General features: G+C 43.2%; 3 protein-coding genes across 4 annotated transcripts; all 3 read right to left on the bottom strand.

Annotated features, from left to right (window-relative positions):
• Nucleotides 1-5,059, bottom strand: wasb (WASP actin nucleation promoting factor b). The gene is made up of 11 exons (XM_071927452.2): nt 4,823-5,059; nt 3,900-4,040; nt 3,624-3,710; nt 3,381-3,477; nt 2,711-2,740; nt 2,587-2,622; nt 2,269-2,464; nt 1,926-2,104; nt 1,204-1,802; nt 354-465; nt 1-243 (listed from the first exon to the last, which is right to left on the bottom strand). The coding sequence occupies exons 1-11, from the start codon at nt 4,922-4,924 to the stop codon at nt 185-187; spliced, it is 1,638 nt and encodes a 545-aa protein (XP_071783553.1). The 5' UTR covers nt 4,925-5,059; the 3' UTR covers nt 1-184.
• A 260-nt stretch (nt 5,060-5,319) lies between these two features.
• On the bottom strand, nt 5,320-16,356 carry LOC139933392 (sodium-coupled neutral amino acid transporter 3-like). Of its 2 annotated transcripts, none has more exons than XM_078288269.1 (16): nt 16,337-16,356; nt 12,459-12,578; nt 12,061-12,145; nt 11,654-11,769; nt 10,596-10,669; nt 10,392-10,484; nt 10,189-10,270; nt 9,985-10,067; nt 9,730-9,788; nt 9,493-9,630; nt 9,191-9,270; nt 8,954-9,054; nt 8,668-8,792; nt 8,227-8,371; nt 8,005-8,108; nt 5,320-6,820 (listed from the first exon to the last, which is right to left on the bottom strand). In XM_078288269.1, the coding sequence occupies exons 2-16, from the start codon at nt 12,497-12,499 to the stop codon at nt 6,716-6,718; spliced, it is 1,431 nt and encodes a 476-aa protein (XP_078144395.1). In that variant the 5' UTR covers nt 12,500-12,578; nt 16,337-16,356; the 3' UTR covers nt 5,320-6,715. The 2 variants fall into 2 exon arrangements, with proteins under 2 accessions (XP_078144395.1, XP_071783555.1); XM_071927454.2 differs by lacking the exon at nt 16,337-16,356 and adding an exon at nt 14,501-14,542.
• Nucleotides 16,357-17,263: 907 nt separating this feature from the next.
• apex2 (APEX nuclease (apurinic/apyrimidinic endonuclease) 2) lies at nt 17,264-20,051 on the bottom strand. Its single transcript, XM_071927448.2, has 6 exons — nt 19,891-20,051; nt 19,653-19,736; nt 19,215-19,395; nt 18,934-19,077; nt 18,770-18,839; nt 17,264-18,590 (listed from the first exon to the last, which is right to left on the bottom strand). The coding sequence occupies exons 1-6, from the start codon at nt 20,003-20,005 to the stop codon at nt 17,427-17,429; spliced, it is 1,758 nt and encodes a 585-aa protein (XP_071783549.2). The 5' UTR covers nt 20,006-20,051; the 3' UTR covers nt 17,264-17,426.
• Nucleotides 20,052-20,369: the final 318 nt, after the last annotated feature.

The following is a 20,369-nucleotide window of genomic DNA, read 5'->3' as shown; positions in this document are numbered from 1 at the left end:
TCACTCACACAGTTTTAATCATATTCAAGTTGTACTCCAGACTGCAATGAACGAACCCGTGACAAATCAAACAGCATTTAACAGTGTTGCAAGTTAGGGGTTGACAAGTAAAAATCACAGTCAAATTAAGTTCAATGCCTATGGGCAAATATAAGGAAAATCCACAGGAACAACAACTCGTATATCAGTCATCCCATTCGTCATCGTCATCTTCATCATCCCCACCCTCATCTTCACCTTCATCTGAAACAGAAGACAAATATAAAGTATAAGACTTTTTTCACTCTCTTGATTCAAGGTTTTCAGAACTGCCTTCTATGGAAGGTGGAGGAGGAATTGTAATTCATATTTACCAGAGGAATGGATGACTTTACTCCTCTTCTGCATGACCATCATCAGAGCTCCTACGATGCCCTCCCCTCCCTCTGGCTGTGCAGATGGAGCTGGATCAGCACACTCTGTCACCTAGAATACACACCGGGACAGCAGGATGCCATTTTGACATGAACATGGGGCTCAAGTGATCAAGTTAAACTCTACTTATGATGCATTTCAGTACGATAATCAAGAGTTGCATGTTGATATACACTCACTGAGCACTTTATTAGGAACACCTTACTAATACTGGGTAGGTATCAGCTTTCAGCTCAATGTCAACCGGCTACCAAAGTGACATCTGCCTCCAGGTTGGACGTGTTGCATTCTGAGATGCTGTTCTGCTCACCACAGTTGTAAAGAGGTTATCTGAGTTACTGTAGACTGTTCTGTCAGCTCCAACTAGTCTAGCCATTCTCCTCTGACCTCTCTCATCAACAAGGCGTTTCCGTCCGCAGAACTGCTGCTCACTGGATGTTTTTTGTTTTTCGCACCATTCTGTGTAAACTCTAGAGACTGTTGTGTGTGAAAATCCCAGGAGATCAGCAGTTTCAGAAATACTCAAACCAGCCTGTCTGGCACCAACAACCATGCCACGGTCAAAGTCACTGAGATCACATTTTTTCCCCATTCTGATGCTTGATGTGAACATGAACTGAAACTGCTGACCTGTATCTGCATGATCTTATGCATTGCACTGCTGCCACATGATTGGCTGAATGGATAATTGCCTGAATAAGCAGGTGTACAGGTGTTCCTAATAAAGTGCTCAGTGAGTGTATAACATTTGTGGAATATTTGAAAAAAAAAAAAAAAAGTTTGGTTTACATTTCTGAGCTTCTTCCCCAGTCGGATCTGATCTAGCAGGGCCCCTCTCCCGTCTCCACCTCCACCTCCTCCTCCTCCCCCAGATGGAGTGGTGGGTGGCGGCGGGCCAGCGGAAGGAGGAGGAGGAGGAGGGAAGTCTGAATAGCTCGGCGCCTGTGGGGGCGGAGGGGGAGGAGGCGGAGGAGGTGGAGGTGCAGGGCCTCCCCTGCTGGCCGCAGAAGGTGCAGGAGGAGGTGGAGCGCCCATGGAGCGGTGCGGGCCAGAGGGAGGCGGGGGAGGGGGAGGGGCATGGGACGACATGGAGGGTGGCGGCGGTGGGGAGAAGTGAGAGGACTTAGAGGGTGGGTGTGATGGGAAGTGGGAAGACGTGGAGTGCGGCGGCGGCGGTGGAGGTCCACCTCGATTCGTGGGAGGTGGGGGTGGCAGGCCTCCGCGCACCGGGGCCGGCTGTGGGGGGCCCCCTCGCTGTGGCTGGCCCGGGACAGGGGGCAGGGGGCCAGAGCGGCCTCGAGGAGGTGGAGGGGCGGGGCCAGAGGAGGAGAAGCCAGGCACCAGAGGGAGAGGGCCCTGCCTGCCAGGTGGAGGGGGCGGAGGTCCAGCTACAGAGCAAAGGAATGAGAAAAGACAAGATGCTAGATTACAACCCAGCTGAGCTTTAGACCCTCACAGTAATCAGTAGAGTAACGATGTTGGAGAGGAAGCACAAAATGATGCAGTCTCACCTCCTTGGTTCACCTCCTTCTTGACCGCCTCCATGCCTCCAGACTGCTCGATGATGTTGTAGATGAGCTGGGAGGTTTCTTCGTCCCTCATCTCGGCTTCACCGATCCCAGCGCAGGAGAGCAGCTTCAGCAGATCGGGGTCGAGGTTGTTGGGGTCCCAGCCGACATGAGTAACATGTCTGACAGGAGGGAAACAGGTGTGAGCGCAATAAAATTAAGTCTGACAGATACAGCTACAATTTGAGCAAATAGATCCGATAATAGAGAGGATATGGAGTAAAATAACAACGATTCTCTTCTCGATAATACCAAACTTCACTGCCTGACATCTCACTTTACTCACTTAAACCCACTGGGTGCCCCTATGTCTGCTTTGGAGAGCTTGGTGCCCTTTTTCTTGCTCTTCTTCTCCTTCTTGGATTTGCTGGTCACATTTGAGGGAGCCACTGGTGAAAGCACAGAGCGGTAGCGTGAAGGCTGGATATCTGGGTTCTGGATGTCCACCGTGGCCATGGAGGGAGAAGCGGCGATAGCAGGTCCTGGTTTTGCAGTAGATACAGATTAGATACAGTTTGGCACTCGTTTTATCTAATGCATCATGGGCGGTAATAACAGTTCCAACAGAAAGACATGCAGAGGAGGAGGATGAGGAGGGACGCACCTTTGCCATGTGGCAGTGGAGGTAGGGCGCCTCTTTCTGTAAAAGTGACAGACAACATGAAAAGAGGAAGGAAGGACTACTTTCACTATTAGCTACATTTTGTCTATACTAATTTGCATCTTACCATTAGACAGCAGGGGGCGCTGTTTCTTATCTGTGAATAACAGAGGATATGAGAGTGTGAAAAAACAGTTTTCAGCACTTCATCACACTAATGTACGACATTTCTGCAACTGACTTTTCCTTAAAGTTAACACATTTCTTTCTTGTCTAAAGCAGAGCAAGCTGTAATAGATACAGTACCATTTAGAGCTGCATTTTTTAAAGATTGCCCTGAGAATTTATTTATTTATTTTTTGGTATGTTTTATAAAGCACATATACTGGTTGTTAGACTGCTTGCTAATGATGTAACTGAATATATAAAGAACTTTGGCCTGAAAGCTTTCAAATTTTGGTTTAAATCATCCTCATTTAAGTGGATTTAAATTGATTTGACTAAGAATGATGAAACATATTGCAGTTGCCCCTTTGAATCACATTGATGTAGTATTACCAGTGATTAGATATTTGTGTGGCGATTATTGAAGAAGCAAACCATTTCACCTGCACAGAGTTTTTGGACTACTCTTAAGTCAAAGAACCATCTGAATATCTTACGAATATACTGTATAAATATCGTAAAGTCAGGAGTTATGCTTTAAGATATGGCTATGAACCATAATCTAAAAACTCAATTACATGAATTGTAATTCTAAAAACAAACAACTACATGGAGACGTTGAACTCGCTGACCTTGACGGTTATTTCTTTGGTTAATCTTCTCCTCCACAGCGTGTTGGAAAGCCTCAGCTTCCTGTACATTAGCAAAGTTCAGCCCCACTTGACAGTCCTGCATTGTGTTAGAATGAACAAGATATCACACACTCATTAAAAAAACCCACAATATTCTGAAGTTCTCTATATTCAACACAGGAAGTTGCATGTTTAATATCAAGAAATTGCAAAAAAAGAAAAAGTGTGTGTGTTCTTGCTTACATCAGCAGCAAAAGTGTGAAAGTATGGCTGAGAAGAGCGGTAAACAATCTGGTTGTAGAGCTCCTGCTCCCACACCTGCTTCCCTGCCTGTGGAAAAAAAACATGATAAATATTTCAGCCTTGCAACAGCAGTCAGATCTGAGTCGTCTTCTGTCATTGTGTATTAAGTCTTTAATGTGGTGGTTAGAACAACCAGTCTGAAGAGGGCCCAAAGCTCTCATGGTCAGTCTCATGTGTTCAGGCCCTTGACATAAGGGCACCGCTGTGTGTGGTTACCTTCATGTCAAATATGCGTATGAAGTAGGAGCGCTGATGGTTGTCCTTGACGAAGCAGACCACTCCAGTGTGCTGCAGGCTCCAGCTGGACGAACTGTGAGGCAGAGCCATGTACAGCTGTGCTACTGCAGTGGCCATGGACTAAACACACACACACACAACACACATTAGATACAATGGAGCACTGATAGGGCACTTCAGCATTTCACTGCAGTTCACTAGTTATTTTGCAGCTTTGTGGTGGCAGCTCACTTCCTCAAATGCTTTCATTTATATAGATAACAGCTTGCAGTGCAGCGTCGCTCTAAAAGGCCACTTTGGCTGTTTTACTTTTTAAAACGTGTGGGTCATCACCAGCTATTGTTGTTCTTTTGTAATGCCAGCCAGCTGCAACTGAAGGCAAACACTTAAGTTCACCTCAACAGCTTGAAGAGAGCAACTTCTGCTCTGTATGACTAGACCCAGCTACAGCCTCTAATTCTGACAGCAGAGGAAGCAATGGTTCAGCCACCACTTCCTGTTACAGCTGCCTCCTTTTTGATGACCTAATGTCAGCAACTTATTTTAAACTGCATTTGTAACAAAATACAGGAGCTCCCTTTGAAGCTGCCTTAAAGAACAAATATGCCAAATTACCTTTGGAGTTTCTAATATATCCTACTAAAACACACAGAAAGCTAATAAAAGCCTGTGGTTTAACGGCTCAACTCTCACATTCGCTCATAAAAATTCTAGACATGGTGCTTCACCGCCAAAGGCAACAGAGACGAGGCTCGAGGGTTGACATGGTAAAGACTAGTATGTAACTACTGGGATAACCTGTACTACCTGTCACTTTACAACATAGCCTCATATTAGAAAGCACACAACAGCCAGGACAGACACAGTGGATAACTCCTACAGCAGGCCAGGTCAGGACTTACAGCACACCTTCTGCCCAGCAGCTCCTCCACCTTCTCATTCTCCTGCAGGCTCAGCAGAGAGCTGTGGCTGCTCTCCGTTTTAGTTTTGGATCCACGGCTCATGGTCCTCTGATGAAAAAACAAAATCTCCCAGTTGGTCTTAAAGGATTGCGTACGGCATTTAAGTGCCCGTCCTCTCCTCTCCTCTCAACACTGACAGAATACTGAGCTCAAGAGTGTCAAGGAAGTTTCTCTTCTCTCTTCTGTGATGTGCACATAACAACTCAGAGCAGGAAACGGACAACCGCACTTCTCTACCCCCACTTTTCTTCCTTCTCTCAAGCGAGAACAAATGAATGTGTTACTTCCATTTTCAGAACAGGCAGTGCTCTGTTTCTCAGTTTTTCTCCTCCTGTGTGTAAATTCAGATTACGGCTTATTGTCATACAATTGTGAGGTTTTAGTGCACTTATCCTTTTATGTAGATGAAGAAGAAGAAGAATATCTCAAAACATATGTACAAATGAAAGACATTGAACTTTATTGACAGATAACAATATTCAAATTAATTTAAAAATATACAGGACGAATAACAAAATCGAAACATCTTTTAAGTCAAATTTCAAGACCAAAAAAAAAACAAAAAAACAAAACAAAAACAGAACAGACATTTTTTAACAGAAGATCCATAGATCAGTTATTCACAATAGTGACGTTTTTGGGACTGCTATAAAGGACAGCATTTTTGACACTGGGTTTTAATGCTCCATTTCATTTTGTAACAGCCTTCACTGTACATAAAATATAATAAAATATCATAAAACTGTAGAAAGTGTATTTCTTGATGTGACACATGATATTCTTTGGTTTGAAATATGATTGTTTTCAGACATACAAAACCCCCTCAAGACTGTTAAGAACCATCTTTCCACTTCTGATGACTCACATGTGTTACTTGAGTCAGTAATTCTCTGTTTAAATGACCTTCATGAGTAGCAGCAAAACACCGCAAGTTGTACCGGTATCTGTCAAATCATAGTATTGATGGTAGGTCGCCTCAGACTGGAGTCTGAAGCTGATCACCTTCACAATATTCATGTTAAGTGTTACAGGAATAAAATAACATATTGAACACACTAAATTCTTTCCCATGTAAAAGTCATCAGTTGTGTTTGATAGACTGGAAACGTTAGTGTGGTGCCATGTCACAGATACAAACCCTCTCTGACTATACTTAGCTGAATCAGTGAGGTCAGAGTCATCACAGTTAGCAATATTTGGACAACACTGCACAAATGGACTTGATTGTACTAATATGTAGTAAAACAGTCAATGATGAATGAACAGAGCAAAATGTTTATGATAAAAAGCAAATTCCCAGGAAGGGGAAAAAATGCAATATAACACAATATCAAATTTCTTTTCCATAAAAACTTAAATTGCAGGGAAGTGGATAGGAAGGACTTTGGCAGTGACTGAGCTATTCCATGAAACTGTACACATACCCTGTACCATCTTTACTCTAAAAATGGGATTTCCATTTGAGTCATGCTGTTCCCTCTTATCCTTAATGCTGCCACTATGTTTTTCATGCTGCCTCTCCAACATCTTTACAAATGCCATCAAACAACATCCTTAATGCGAGCCACAATATAGATTTTCTCAGTCAGAACACATTGCTATTCTCGTGCATCTGTGTTCTCTCCTCCATATAGGACCTATTGTCTGCCCCACCAAATGTCACAACTCTTTCTTTTCTTGTAGGCGAAGGTTCATCATGTATCCCTCCTCTCGTGCGGCCAAACACTCTTGTTTAGCTTTGGTTGAGTATTCGGCAGATCGGGGGTAATTTAATGACGGGGAGAGCTTTGATTGGCATTCTGTGTTCGTAGTTCCTCTGTTCAGTCGCAGCGGCTAGTGGCCGCCTCCACTTCGTGCCTCTCCAGTCACCCAGTCAATGATAATAAAGGACAAGCTCATAATCATAAAGATGAATCCCACTGCAGCAAAGCATGCGGCCTACAGGAGGGGAAAGAGGGAAAGAGGAGTGAGAACCAAATCTACACAGAACAAAAATATAAACGCAACACTTTTGTTTTTGCTCCCATTTTTCATGAGTTGAAATAAAAGATCTAAGACACAAAAGGCTTATTTCTCTCAAATTTTGTTCACAAATTTGGTTAAATCCGTGTTAGTGAGCACTTCTCCTTTGCCAAAATAATCCATCCACCTGACAGGTGTGGCATATCAAGATGCTGATTAAACAGCATGATTATTGCACAGGTGTGCCTTGGGCTGGTCACAACAAAAGGCCACTCTAAAATGTGCAGTTTTATCTTGAAAAAAGACATTTATTAGGTACTGAACTATGGATCTCACATGACTAGGGCTACAGATACGCATTTTTTGAAAAGCAGTCAGTATCTGGTGTGACCACCATTTGCCTCATGCAGTGCGACACATCTTCACATAGAGTTGATCAGGTTGTTGATTGTGGCCTGTGGATTGTTGGTCCACTCCTCTTCAATGGCTGTGCGAAGTTTCTGGATATTGGCAGGAAGTGGAACACGCTGTCGTACATGCCGATCCAGAGCATCCCAAACATGCTCAATGGGTGACGTGTCTGGTGAGTATGCAGGCCGTGCAAGAACTGGGATGTTTTCAGCTTCCAGGAATTGTGTACAGATCCTTGCAACACAGGGCCGTGCATTATCATGCTGCAACATGAGCTCTGGTGGACATTCCTGCAGTCAGCATGCCAATTGCACGCTCCCTCAAAACTTGCGACATCTGTGGCATTGTGTTGAGTGATAAAAACTGCACATTTTAGAGTGGCCTTTTATTGTGACCAGCCCAAGGCACACCTGTGCAATAATCATGCTGTTTAATCAGCATCTTGATATGTCCTGGTGTATGATGGTAATCTCCTTTGGTACATCTAAGATGGCTGCCATAGAAGTTTGATAATGCTGTCATAGATATAACCATTGTTTTAAGTAGTGTATGAGATCCAGAAAGTTCCATGAAATTTCGCATTTCTCATGGTAACATATTGTCTTTTTTAATCTCATGCACTACACTAAAAACACCATCTTAACTTCAAAAATGTATATATATAAATACAATTATTTCTTTACCTAGATGAAAAACTCGAACTCTGACTAGAAATATAACCTGCGAGAGGTGAAGGAATCGAGCGCTACCTGAATCTTGGGTCTAGACAGCAAAGGCTCCTGTTCCTCAGGAACGATCCGGATGTAGAAGATTCCAGGAAGGATGAAGATGAGGCTGGGGGCAGATGTGGCTCCTGAAGACGGAAGAGGAGAACAGAGAAGTGAAATGAGTGAGATTGTACACAGTAGTTCACAGTACACAATATGCAGTGAAGCCAGGACCAGCTGGCCATTCTGCCTCTGTGAACATACCAATGAGGCCAAAGATGTCTCGGATAGAGGGCACGAAGATAACAAGCAGGTTGACGATGATGAGGAGACAAACTGCAATGCAGATGTGTCTGGCCCAGTGGAAGGGCTTCTCAGGGAACAAGATCTGGAGCACGGCCCTGCGGATCTGAGGGAGGAAGGAAAGAGTAAAGGAAGAAAGGGAGAGAGGGAGGATGGGCGGAAGAGAGGAGACAGGTTTTAGCCAGACAAAATGACATCACCATGACAAAGGTAGGCTCATGTGTCTCATACAGTGGTAATGTATCTCATTCCAAGCATCATTCGGATGATTACCACATAACTGTCACAAGACAAATACAACCCAGGCCAGGGACACTCTTGCCCCTTGCTATCTGGGCGTAATCATTAAGTGCAATGCTGTTTCTGGCTAAAATGACAGACAATGACAGATGCACATCTCACCGGGAAGAGAACCACAGGCACAGTCAGAGTGACAGCCACCAGCACAGCCAGACGCACACACAGGATCAGTGTGTCCAAGGGGTCCACTCTGCTGTAGGTGTGCAGCAGCTCCGACTCAACAGCAACTGCCCGCAGAGAAACAGACACCCCTAGTCATATCTCACGTGGCCCAGTCCCTCATTCACAACGAGTGATGTGAAGTGAGAACAAGCGGGTCATTCATTTCAAACGCTGCGATTCACAACATCAGCACAAGGTGACATTTGACTCTTGAAGCGTGTCTTACCGTAAAAGGTGAGGTAACCAAAAAGAGCAGTTAGCAGGTACATGACGAACATGGCCAGGATGGAGATGTTGGCAACAGTCTGCATGCGTTTCTTGGTAGCGCTGGGGTAAAAGTAAACAGAAAAAAAATTACATTAGTCCAAATAAAACTTTAAGCATTGCTATCTGTGTGCGGATGAAGGAACCACAGTTTGGATATGCTGTTTCCTTGATAGAGGATTATAACATTCAGACTTACTCTCGCAGCTCAGTGTAGATGGGAAGCACCTCAGGGTGGCAAACAAAAGCGAAGGCCAGGATTGGGATGGTGTACGCTGTCTGAAAACCAAACAAACCCAAGCTCAGTGAGTAAGACACCAAACATTGATTGAAGAAGACCGCACAGTATTTCAAATCCAGCAGGCAACACAATTTACAGCTTGTGTTGATATAAGACGCTTTAGTGCGGAACACGATGAACTTGCTGCACTAACCAGGACATGGAGACATAGTTCACAATACAGGAAACTGGAAGGAGGCAATGTGAACATGTCGTCTAACCTGTGAGTTGATGGTGAATAGCTTGGCCTCACAGGAGTCGTCTGTCCCATTGTGGATAGTGAAGTCTGCAGCAATTTCAGTCAAATTATGATGGTCCTCATCCAGTGGACAGGGGATGTTGAATTTCTTGTAGATCACCTAGAGAGACAAACCCTCTCGTTAATGGAAGATCAAATTTATTAGAGGAATAGTTGGTTATAGGGTCTGTAGACTCTTAGCTCAATGACAAAGACTCACCGAAATTAGGAAAAAGACCATGCAGGAGAGGGAGAAGCCACTTGTGTAGCCCAGGTAGCCTGGATTGCACCAAAAACAAGAAGTAGCAGAATGACTTATGATGCTCGCAGATCCTGACAGATCCTGCGATGAGGTGGTAGTTTCATTTCAGTAAAGGACATGGACGTAAACAAAATAAGACAGTGGAGACATGGTGGACATGGGAGAGTATGAGGAGTAAATAAAGAAAGTGTGACAATGGTGTGAAAAACATACCAAGCTGTTTCATGAGTGCTAGTGGAAGGATGATGGCAGCGCTAACAATCATGATCAAGTAGTTTCCATTCAAGAACCACTCTCTAAGAGACAGCCAGACAAAGAGATGGAAAATAAATAAATAAATACATCAGTATACCACCACACATTGTAACTACTGCACTATACATGAATCAATGGCGGAAATGTCACGATCACACTCACCCTGTGTTTTCATGTTTTCCAAGGAAAGCTTGAATGACCAATGGGAGCTCGGACTTGACAATGAAGAGGTAACTGGACATTGCTGAGAGAAAGTGAAAACAATTAGATCTTAGTAATACACACACACTTTCACTGAGAGATTCACCTTGGGTTATCAGGTACATAACATCAAAAGGAAGAAACGGCATGACATTGCTCAGTACCTCCAATGTTGTGTACCGTTATGATACAGCCAGCCAACATTTTGCCCGGGTGTCCAAAGGCCCGATTCCCAAGCTGCTCATAGGCCCGGATGCCTGAAAACACACAAACATTATCTATGTATAAGACTAGTAATAAACACAGAAATGACTTATTTTGCAGCCACACAAGCCAAGTTACATGTGCTCAACTTATTACTAACTTACCAACAACTCCAGCACTCCTCAGCAGGAGATGGATCGAATATGCCGACAGAATGGCAATGAACACCAACAGGATTCTGAAACACACGAGAAGGGAGATCTGTTAGGACATACAAGTCCTCTTAAGACTACATAAAGGCTTATCAATGGCCTAGTCAATCTTGACATTATTCGTATTAGGGTGGAAGCTGTGCTGCACTCTCTCAATTCAAAAAATAAAAAAATAAAATATTTAGCTATTCTTTAGCAACTTATATTCTGTTAATATATAATTGTTGCAGTAATGAGAAGTATCTACTGGAGACTCGCTGTCCCACACTTACAGTGCCCCTCTGTGGACAAATGAAAAAACGGCTAATCCATGAAGTGTGGGGACACTTTCTGTTTGTGTTTTTTTTTACACCCACACAAGTGAGATTAGTAAGTGACGCCATTCATTGGTTTACCAGCCTGCCAGCCCCCCTCCCCCCGCTACATAGCACAGGACTGATCCAGGCAGGCGTGCCTCGGATCTGATCACTACGGGCTATTTTTAACCACTCAAATCTGATTTAGGGAAGCCGGCGTGTATGAGCTCTACTATACACTCTGATAGATCAGGCTACATACTCAAAACAGCAGTTGTGTACGTTATGCATGCCGCTCACACAGGTAGACGGACAGAAACACAGACATACACACACAGACACAGTCACATACCCACACCTACACAAACACACAAAACAAACACTCCTGCTCTATTCTTGTAAGTAAACTTAAGATTTGCTGGAAGGATAGACTGGTGAGTAAAGAGTGTGGCAGGCTGGACATTCTGCTAACATGGTGCATCATCATGCTGAATATAAAGCACAAGGGGCCCGAATCAACATCACATTGTTTTGTCACAACAAGGTATTTTGAACCTGGACATATAAATGCACATGTACACTCACACTGCGCTATGAGCAAATACACGCACACGCACATGCACGCACAAGCACACACATACACAAACACACACATACTCACAGGTTTCAGAGTTCAGCCAAATGTGGGATTGTGTGTTTGGCCTGCATACTCACATAAAAAGGATAATTCCGGTGTTGGACATTGCAAAAGCCAATCCCAGAATTCCACTGCCCATTATGGCGTTGCTGAGGTTAAAGATGGACATTCCAAACGAAGTCTTCCCCTCAAACTGCAGTAAGAGGACAGCAGAGGATATTGCACAGATGAATCCTTTCATAAATGCAAAGTTACCCACATCATATCAAAGGATACGAGGAAAGGAGGTAATGAACCAGAAAATAGGCCTGCAAAAATCACATTAGCTATCTACCAAGAAGGATTAAGATAATTCACACCAAAGACTTTTCAATCAGACTGCGGCTGATTAGTTTAAGCATATAGCACATTTCATTATTATATTTTAGTATGACTGAATTCATTTCAACAGTGTTTTTAAGTATGGCCGAGCCAAAGCACTCACATCTGTAAAGTGAGCTTCTTTCTTGCCACCACTTTTATGTGGGAGAAACTCATCGCGCTCAGCCATAGATTCCAGCGCATCAAACCTATAACAAAAAATAAACATTAAGAGAGAATGAAGACAACAAACAAACAAAATAGGCAGACATGACGACTGCTGTAAAACTATAACATACATTTAAATATGGCTTCAAAAATTTGAACTCCTTGAGCTGCACTTGATTTATGTTTCCAGGCACTTAGCAGCCTTAATGTTGTATACCTTACTTGCAAGATGGGATAAACCAAGCTTTTTTCCTGAATTTAAATGTATTCGACTACTATTTTGCCCAAATCTGGTCATGATTCTATGTTTTTTGCTGCAATCTACCTCGCTAATGTTCGACATATGAGGCTTACCCATCATCCCTGCTATGTCCATTCATCTTCTGAAGCTCCATTCTGGTTGTTAGGTCTGTGAGGTGGGAGACTTTGAAGGTCTACTTTGCTTGACTGACAGAACCTTCTTCAAACTTTCACCTAGCAGGAAGTGGAGAAAACAAGTGTTTAATCAGTGCTTTCCTTAACAATGTGAGGAGCGGTCTGGTGAAAACAGTTACTTGTTTATGGTCAATCAGCATATATCAACCTTGACATTTGTTCATGGACTCAAACCAAAATCTACTAAGAGTTTGCCCATAATACGTGCATGGAGGGTTGATGTCACCTGGGATTGTTTTGTTTTCCCCCACACGTTACACTCCAATGGGACTGTTGCACTGATCTTGCCAACTTTCCATTATTAACAGAAAGAATGCTAGCTCTTTACTTTCTTTGCTGGTGACTATTGCTGCTCACATTGACCTCTCACGTTGTTCCATGGACAAAACCAATAGTATGCTGGCTTTAGTATGCATCAACATTTTAAAGGTTTAGCCAGAACCAGTGTTGCCAGAAGCTGCAGGAAAATATATCTGTATTGGCTCGATACTCTAATGAGATGGATTTATGACCTAGAATGACACAGACTGTTTGAATCCCCCTCTCCATTGCAAACTCACTACATTACCTGTAATTGAACAGAAGGAAGGCACTACTCTGACAAGAACCACTGAAGTGGACTTATATAAAACAAACTGAAAATTATATGTGCATAAAACGGAACAGACCTATTTATAAAGTCTTGAGAGAAAGACACTGCGATCAGTTTTCCTGCTTGGCGAGGTTAACAAGAATGTGATTTCTCACATTTTCTTTCAGCGATATAATTATCCTTTCACACTGTATCATTTGATAGTACTAACCCTGACATTAGAGATGAGGATAACAAAACTTCTAGGTAACCAAGATGGTCCACACAATACAAATCCACTGGCAGAATAAAGGGAAACTCTAGTTTGGGATGTAAGTCAATTTAAAGCTTATGTGACATGAAACGCTTTAAATAACAAATGTTGTCAGAGGACTTATGTTGATCTAATCTGCTCTAGGCAACACAAAGCTGGCATGGAGAGACACTGAGAATGAGCGTAGGTCTGCTACTGCCACTGGGTCATGGGATCCTTGCCTCCTCTCTGGGTCAGGCTGCCCTCAGGGTTTTCACATCTGACCCCTAAGGACACACTCACACTACATTGTGTCATTCCTTCGGAGTTTCACACGAAACAGGAATTTTTATATTCCTACGCTAATCCTTGAACAAGCCTATTGAAGTACGATGGTGCATATTACTTGGTTGCTGAAAGCATTGGCCTGTGGAGACAAACAATAGGTTCCAGTGTAAAAGGTACTAATTAGTCTAAACACTGGCTTGACTGGCCCATGCATCCTGGCCTCCAGTCAACTTGGTTAGTAACTTTCTTTAGCTACATATCCAACCAAATTCCCATGGCCCACAGCCAACACACACAGCCAAAGAGGCATAGAGTACATGTCAGGAATATTTTGCATTTTAACTTCCACAGAGAGACAGTTTCATGCGATTAATCACTACAGTCTCATTTTAAAAGGCTTATTTTCCAATTGGGTCCTGCTTTGAATTTTTATGGGAGAATGGAAAAACTAGACAAACCTGATTTACTAGAAACTAGATCGATGTTACTGATCTCAGCATACACTGTTAGAGATCAAAACCACTTTTAAAAAAAAAGTATTCTTGTATCTATATCGACATGTACAAACATTTTCCCAGCAAGCTCCCCCCACCTCCTTTATAAAATGTTTAAGGCCTGAGTTGCCAAAAAAATACAATTTTACAACACTAAGCGTTCCCTCGCCTGTTTTCAATAAAACACACATAACACACAAGTTATGTTAAACCAAATAGAAATTACTGTGGCCTTAGTATCCAGCAGTGTACCACATGGCTCTTGTCTGACGCAAGACCAGCTCACTATTGACAGTTAGCCCTTCCCTTCCTCAACACCTAAAGGACTCTCACTGCAGGATATTCAGCAACTTACCCTGGTAGTCAAGAACAAGGATAGTTTCCTTTTCACCGTGGGAATTCTTGTATATTGACAGAATAAATCCTCAAGGAAGTTCACTCAATTTTTCGGCTCTTCCAATGTTTATATATAGCCTTCTGCTGAGGAGTTTGGTCTCTCCAAAGCTCCTTGGTAGTGAAGGGAGGAGAGAGTGAGAGAGAGCTTAGTGTCTGGGTGGGAGTGAGAGCGGGAAATGGGAACACCCATACTTAACCCTTTGTTAAACCAGTTACAGGTAGTGTGCAATTACACAGTCGCAGTTGCAAAGAGACTGGTGGGATCCACTCAACTGGTATCTACACTCAAAAGGTGTCAAATCTCAGAGGCACAAGAAAAGAAAGAAATTGCTTGTAGTTTATAGAGTGATTGTAGTTTAAGCCTACATTTAATCCCAGGAACACATCGGATCAGGTGTGCTTCTAATGCTAATGGGGGAGAATACCATGACCATTACCATGTCATTACAAACTCATGCAAGTAGAGGGGAGGGGCGAACTGGGTGTCATCTGAGGTGGGCTTTGTTACAGCATGGGCGGATACTCATTGACAGTTTACATCCTGCTGGAAGTCACAGTGATGTTAATTAGCTTAGGAGATAAGTGCTTTTTTAAGGTTGCCTGCATGTGATTCTGCTTAAGACTAAACTTTGTGCGTGCTAACAGTTATCGTGTGCTTGAACACAGAGAAACAGTTAGGCCCACACTGACATGCAAGAGGAGCAATGAACAAGTCATGCAAATTACAAGTTACTGTATTATGTCACTACAGCAAGATCCTAGAGCTCTGCCTGCACAGTTCCAGTGTCTCAGATACACAAGAAAACTGAGGGTTTGTATCAGCTCACACAATGATACACCACATGAAGACTGATAGTGTTCACATTCTATAAGCTGTATATAAGGAGATATTGTGCAGCACACAATACATTCTAAATACAGCAATTAATTAAAACAAATGCCCAAGCTGCTGCTGGCTCGTCAGGACTAAGATGTTAGTTGATAAAGTTCAGCTTAACTCTGCACACCCAAGTAACACCCACATTTTCTTTATCTCAACAGGACATTCTTCTCTAGAAAGTTAGCCTTTCTGTTGTAAAATGATCTCATCTAGTCATAGCACAAAATGAGAAGCAACAATTTCCATTACTCTAAAAGTAGTTCTCAAGTTGTGTCAGTTGTTATAAAGCTGGGCATCATGATGAAAATAAAAAGTAAAATCATCACATTTCAAGAGTTCAGAAATCCTGGAGTGTTATGTTAAATTTCCTTGCATGTGAAACATCTGGATAACACTCATGGACAGTCTGCCGAATCTAAATAATGAGAACAGAATGGTTACCTTGAATCATGTCAGTGACCTCAGTGACACGTATTCAGTCAAGGAAGTGCTTTGGTAAAAGCCAGCAAGGAGCAGAACAGTGATAACATTATATAACTTATAAAACATTTGCAGACGTGAGGAGACATTTTGTCTCAATGAAATCATGCATCAAACATTTACTTTTATTTTGGGATGTAATAGCCATGCCAATGATTGAAGCCAAGTAGCACTCCAGTTTCAGTGAGCCATTCAAAATGCCACCTCTGCACTTAGCATTCTGCCAACATGTAACCAAAGGGACAAGCTGGGAATAAGAACATAAATATATCCTCAGCTGAATGGTTAAAACAGAATCCTGTTGGATTTAAATGTTTTCACTGTGGAAATAAGGATAACATTATTCTTTTGTAACTTTCCCCATATATGAATGGGAAATGGTGTCGTACATGGTGGAGCAGCCACAGTGTGCTAAGGCCTTCCTCTTGTACTCACCTCTCTACCAACAGTCACAGACAGAGGGATGTCTTCAGTCTAGACAGAAGTAACGGGGTAACAGTTTCCTCTATGTCTAAACTTGGTGCCTGGTTCACTTCCAAAACCTGCTTTTTAGAGAGCCAAGAAGCTCTCTGTAGCTGTAAGAGGAGAGAGAGTAGACAGACAGAAAAATGGGGAAAAAGGAGGGCGGTAGTAATTGCCCGCGTTAAGAAGTTTCCTGCCATGTCACAAGCTAAGCCACTCCCTATTCCACAGAGTCAAAGTAGGACACGTGTGGAGCTCTGTTACTTTATGAAAGAATCTTATTGTAAATATTTGGACACTGTCAGCATTGAGGCTGAATTTTCAGCCCAGGAGCACTAAAGCAGATGTGCAAACCTTGTGGAGCTAGATAAATGTCTGCTCAACTAGCTTTTACAATATAATGTAGGCCTAAAACTGAGCAATGTTGGAAATATTCTATCCTATGCTTCCATGGTTTATACTATTATGGTGGGTATATTGCGGTTGTGCAGCTGGCGATGGCAATTCTGTTGGCTGTTGAGTTGTGGGAAATTACTTTTTAATTCCTTGTCTGTGCTCCAGCTTTTAGTCATCACTTCTGTAGCGTCGCCATCTAGTGGGCACAAAGTCTCACTATAGTCACACTGCAATAAGCTCCAAAAATCTAATGGTGTACAAAGGCAATCGCCATGTAATCAAAAACAGCATCTGGAGCATTAAATATTCATCCTGCAATCCTTAAGACCCAGGTCACACAATAATTGGTTTCAGACCGTCAGAGGCCATATGGTGTGTGAGGCTCTCTGAGCTTCAGCAGTCTTATCACGTTACCCTTGTACACACACACAGGCCAATTTCACACTCTTTATATGATGCGATGAGAATAAGTAAAACCGAACACAAAGACATAAAAAAGTACCGTCTTTATTCTAAAACTAAAAAAAATCATTACATAATCAACAGTTAACATCTGTAAAATAATGCCAGACTTCTGTGTAGTAGTCATACTATGTTTGAACTAGGGGTTTTCCTAAGTTTATCGATGAGCCAGGAAAAACTTGTGGTCCTTACAATAAACACGTTGCTATTTCCCCTTGTCAACCCACGCAAAGTAATTACAGCGAGCCTCAGGATTGGAGGAATGCCCCTGAGGACGGGCGCACACAAAGAACTGCCTGCCCATGTTAGGCCCCTCCTTTTTGACAGTCCGAAGCACACAGGGTTCCCCATGAACTTTACAGGCGGGTGGCGGGGGCGGTCCGTGAAGCACAGACTTCCAAAACACCGACGATGCCCCCTTCTTGGTATCCGAGGGTCCCACGGTGGGTTGTGAGGTTAAACGTTCAGCTTTCGTCTCCATCTGTTTGTCACTTTCCTCTGTGCTGCTGCTGCCGGGGCACAGCTGTGGCGAGCCATCACCGACACCCTCAGTAACCTCAGCGTCCCCGCCTGTGCCTGGGGAGACATCTTGTCTAGTCGCACACCCTTTTTGGAAGTTCTGTGATGAGGTCACTTCAGCTATCCCAAGCATTTTTTCACACTGACTAGCAGGGGTTTCCATAGAAGGAACGACGTTAGTGAGCTTGGGTTTGAAAAAGGCAAGGAGGCTGCCCTGAGGCTTTGAGGAAGTCTTTATTGTCTTAGTCTTTTTCCCCTTCGGGACAGCAGAGTCCGCCGTCAATGTCCTTTTCTTTCCAGAGCTGTTTCCGGCTCTAAGGGGGTTTACATTCTCCCGCCTCTCTTCAGCCTCTTGAGATCCAGGTAATGCATCCCTGGACTCAGACTGGATTGATTTTTGGTCCACTTTAACGAGGAACCGGGAGAGTTTCTGCTGCTTGCCAGCAAACTCTGGCAGATGGCGAGTACAGAGAGGAGGAATCTTAGAGCTGGGCAAGAGAGAGCAGCGGAGTTCCCCCCACACGGGACAGTGGTCTGACCCCTCCACCTCTGGCATGATATCTGCTGCCACAAACTGCTCCTTGGCCAGCAGGTAGTCAGCAAATATATAGTCGATGCGTGTGCCGTAGTTGGTCTGGCGGGCACCGGTGAGAGTGGACCAGCATGTGAAAGCATGGGTGCGAGTTGGGTGGAAGTAGCGAAAGGTATCCACAAATTTTCCACTGTGGACGGGATCTACTGAAGTTACCTCACATTCTTCAGCTGGTTCCTCCTCATTCCCTTTTCCTTTACCGTCACTGTGCAAGAAGCCATTCAGCCATTTTCTTCCAGGGTTCTCCTCAAAATCATCCTAAGTGATGGCAAAAATAAAGTAGGAAGAGTCTAATTATTATGAGCATGGATACATTGTGCACACTTAGCATGGATGTGAATTTGTTATTACCCACCATATGAAATTAACCTAAATTATCCTTTAATATACCAAAGTAGAAAAGCCCTCATATGAGAGTATTCTAACCCTTCACTTACAATGCCATCGGGGTCACAGTGGTCTAGTGGCCGGTGAGATGTATTCACATCTCCTAAAACAATCACATGGCTGAAAGAATGAACAGAGAAACAAATTCATAATAATATTTAATTCAGACTGCTCAAGTGTTAAATGTCATTGCCAATCCTCCCTAAACTCTCACCTCCCAGCCTTGAGTATGGCTTCAGCCCGACACTGCAGCAACTTGTAGAACTGCAGTTTGAACTGTTTTCGCTCCGGCTTTTCAGGGTCAGCTCTTGGACAGTATACATTGATTATTGTAACTGTTTGCATTTGGTCTTGACACCTGTGGGGGTAAAAAATATAAGGCCACATAAACAAAAGATGAATACCCAATACGGACACAGTATGTGTGCCACAAAAACATAATATGCTTAAACAAAGCATCCCAATTGAAACTTCAAAGTAGTATTTTCCTCTTACATGATTCTGTGCTGGGTAATAACAGCTCGTCCTTCATTGTCCAAAAGCTGCAACTCCTCATCAGAAAACTCTGTACGGTCACCATGGCATCCAACAGACCCTTCATGGTTGGTCAGCAGACCTGTAAGACCCTCCTCAGCAGCAAATGGAGTGGCGCTGTCTTTACAGTAAGTGGCAACCCCTGTGCAGGGCAGGAATGGGAGGTAAATTTAGAGTTTGCATACTGTAGTGTGTTGGTAGCATCTACAGTGTAACAGATGACAGGGGGCACTCACTGTTTCATGAACTAATAGAAGTAATAGAAGTATCCATTCGGCAAAATTACTGCTAGATAAAAGGTTTTGGCGTGGATACACTTGGGATATGACTGAAACATACGACAGAAACAGCGGCATAGCCCAGTGGCGTGAAGTGAATTGTTGTAACAATGTTATGAACCTGAATAGCCGCTGCGTCCACGACTGAAGCTGAAATAGGAGTTGTAGCCGTCAACAATGGCAGTTCTTTCATCAAGCAAGTCTCCTGTGGGGGAAAGTTTGGTTGTTACCGATTAAAATAATATATTATTATAACTAAATTAATATTAGATGAAGAGCTTCCTAGGATAACGTTATAACAGGCTTGCTTTTAGCTGACAGCTCCCGGGTTTTCCAACGTTACTAAGCTAACCACTTACTTGTCACTTTTGTCTCCTGAACACAGATAATATCTGCGTCCAGCGAATCAAGAGCGTTTTTAATGCCACCTCTGAAAGTCCTAATGCCATTTATGTTCCAAGTAACGATCTTCATGGTGTACTACTATGCACAGCGATTGAATAAATTACTGGAGACCGCAACCAACGTGCGCTGCACATACGGAAGTACAAAGGAAGTCCAGGACGTTACGAGCGGAAGTCTCTTTCTTCACTAACCTCCGGCTTTTCGTTATTTATCTCCTATTTCGCATTTGTTGATAGAATATAATACATTGCATACATTGTATCCATGGTTAAATGTCTATGTATCGATATATAGAACAGACCACGATAAGCCCCAGTGAGAAGATAAAGACTGTTTCCTGTACTTGGGGTGAAATTGCACAGTGCCGTTGCTAGGGGGGGTAATCGTGCTTTACGATTTCGGCGCGCTTTTGACACTCGACCTCACTGGGAAA

The sequence above is a fragment of the Centroberyx gerrardi genome, chromosome 14, assembly GCF_048128805.1.
Source record: "Centroberyx gerrardi isolate f3 chromosome 14, fCenGer3.hap1.cur.20231027, whole genome shotgun sequence".
NCBI classification, from domain to species: Eukaryota; Metazoa; Chordata; class Actinopteri; order Beryciformes; family Berycidae; genus Centroberyx; species Centroberyx gerrardi.
Note: the sequence above shows the minus strand (reverse complement) of the source record. Positions and strands in the feature narration are given on the sequence as shown.

What these genes read in the sequence shown, in the direction of transcription:
- LOC139933392 (XM_078288269.1), bottom strand. Translation starts at nt 12,499, where the DNA reads ATGGAGCTTCAGAAGATGAATGGACATAGCAGGGATGATGG. An exon ending in ATCTACACTGAGCTGCGAGA is followed by an intron (nt 9,055 to 9,190) that starts GTAAGTCTGAAT and finishes CTTTTACCCCAG; the next exon opens with CGCTACCAAGAAACGCATGC. An exon ending in AGACATCTTTGGCCTCATTG is followed by an intron (nt 8,109 to 8,226) that starts GTATGTTCACAG and finishes TTCCGTCTTCAG; the next exon opens with GAGCCACATCTGCCCCCAGC.
- wasb (XM_071927452.2), bottom strand. Translation starts at nt 4,924, where the DNA reads ATGAGCCGTGGATCCAAAACTAAAACGGAGAGCAGCCACAGCTCTCTG. An exon ending in CCAAAGAAATAACCGTCAAG is followed by an intron (nt 2,741 to 3,380) that starts GTCAGCGAGTTC and finishes TGTTATTCACAG; the next exon opens with ATAAGAAACAGCGCCCCCTG. An exon ending in TCCACTGCCACATGGCAAAG is followed by an intron (nt 2,465 to 2,586) that starts GTGCGTCCCTCC and finishes CTGCAAAACCAG; the next exon opens with GACCTGCTATCGCCGCTTCT.
- apex2 (XM_071927448.2), bottom strand. Translation starts at nt 20,005, where the DNA reads ATGAAGATCGTTACTTGGAACATAAATGGCATTAGGACTTTCAGAGGT. An exon ending in TCAGGAGACAAAAGTGACAA is followed by an intron (nt 19,737 to 19,890) that starts GTAAGTGGTTAG and finishes TTTCCCCCACAG; the next exon opens with GAGACTTGCTTGATGAAAGA. An exon ending in ACTGTGACCCCGATGGCATT is followed by an intron (nt 18,591 to 18,769) that starts GTAAGTGAAGGG and finishes GCCATCACTTAG; the next exon opens with GATGATTTTGAGGAGAACCC.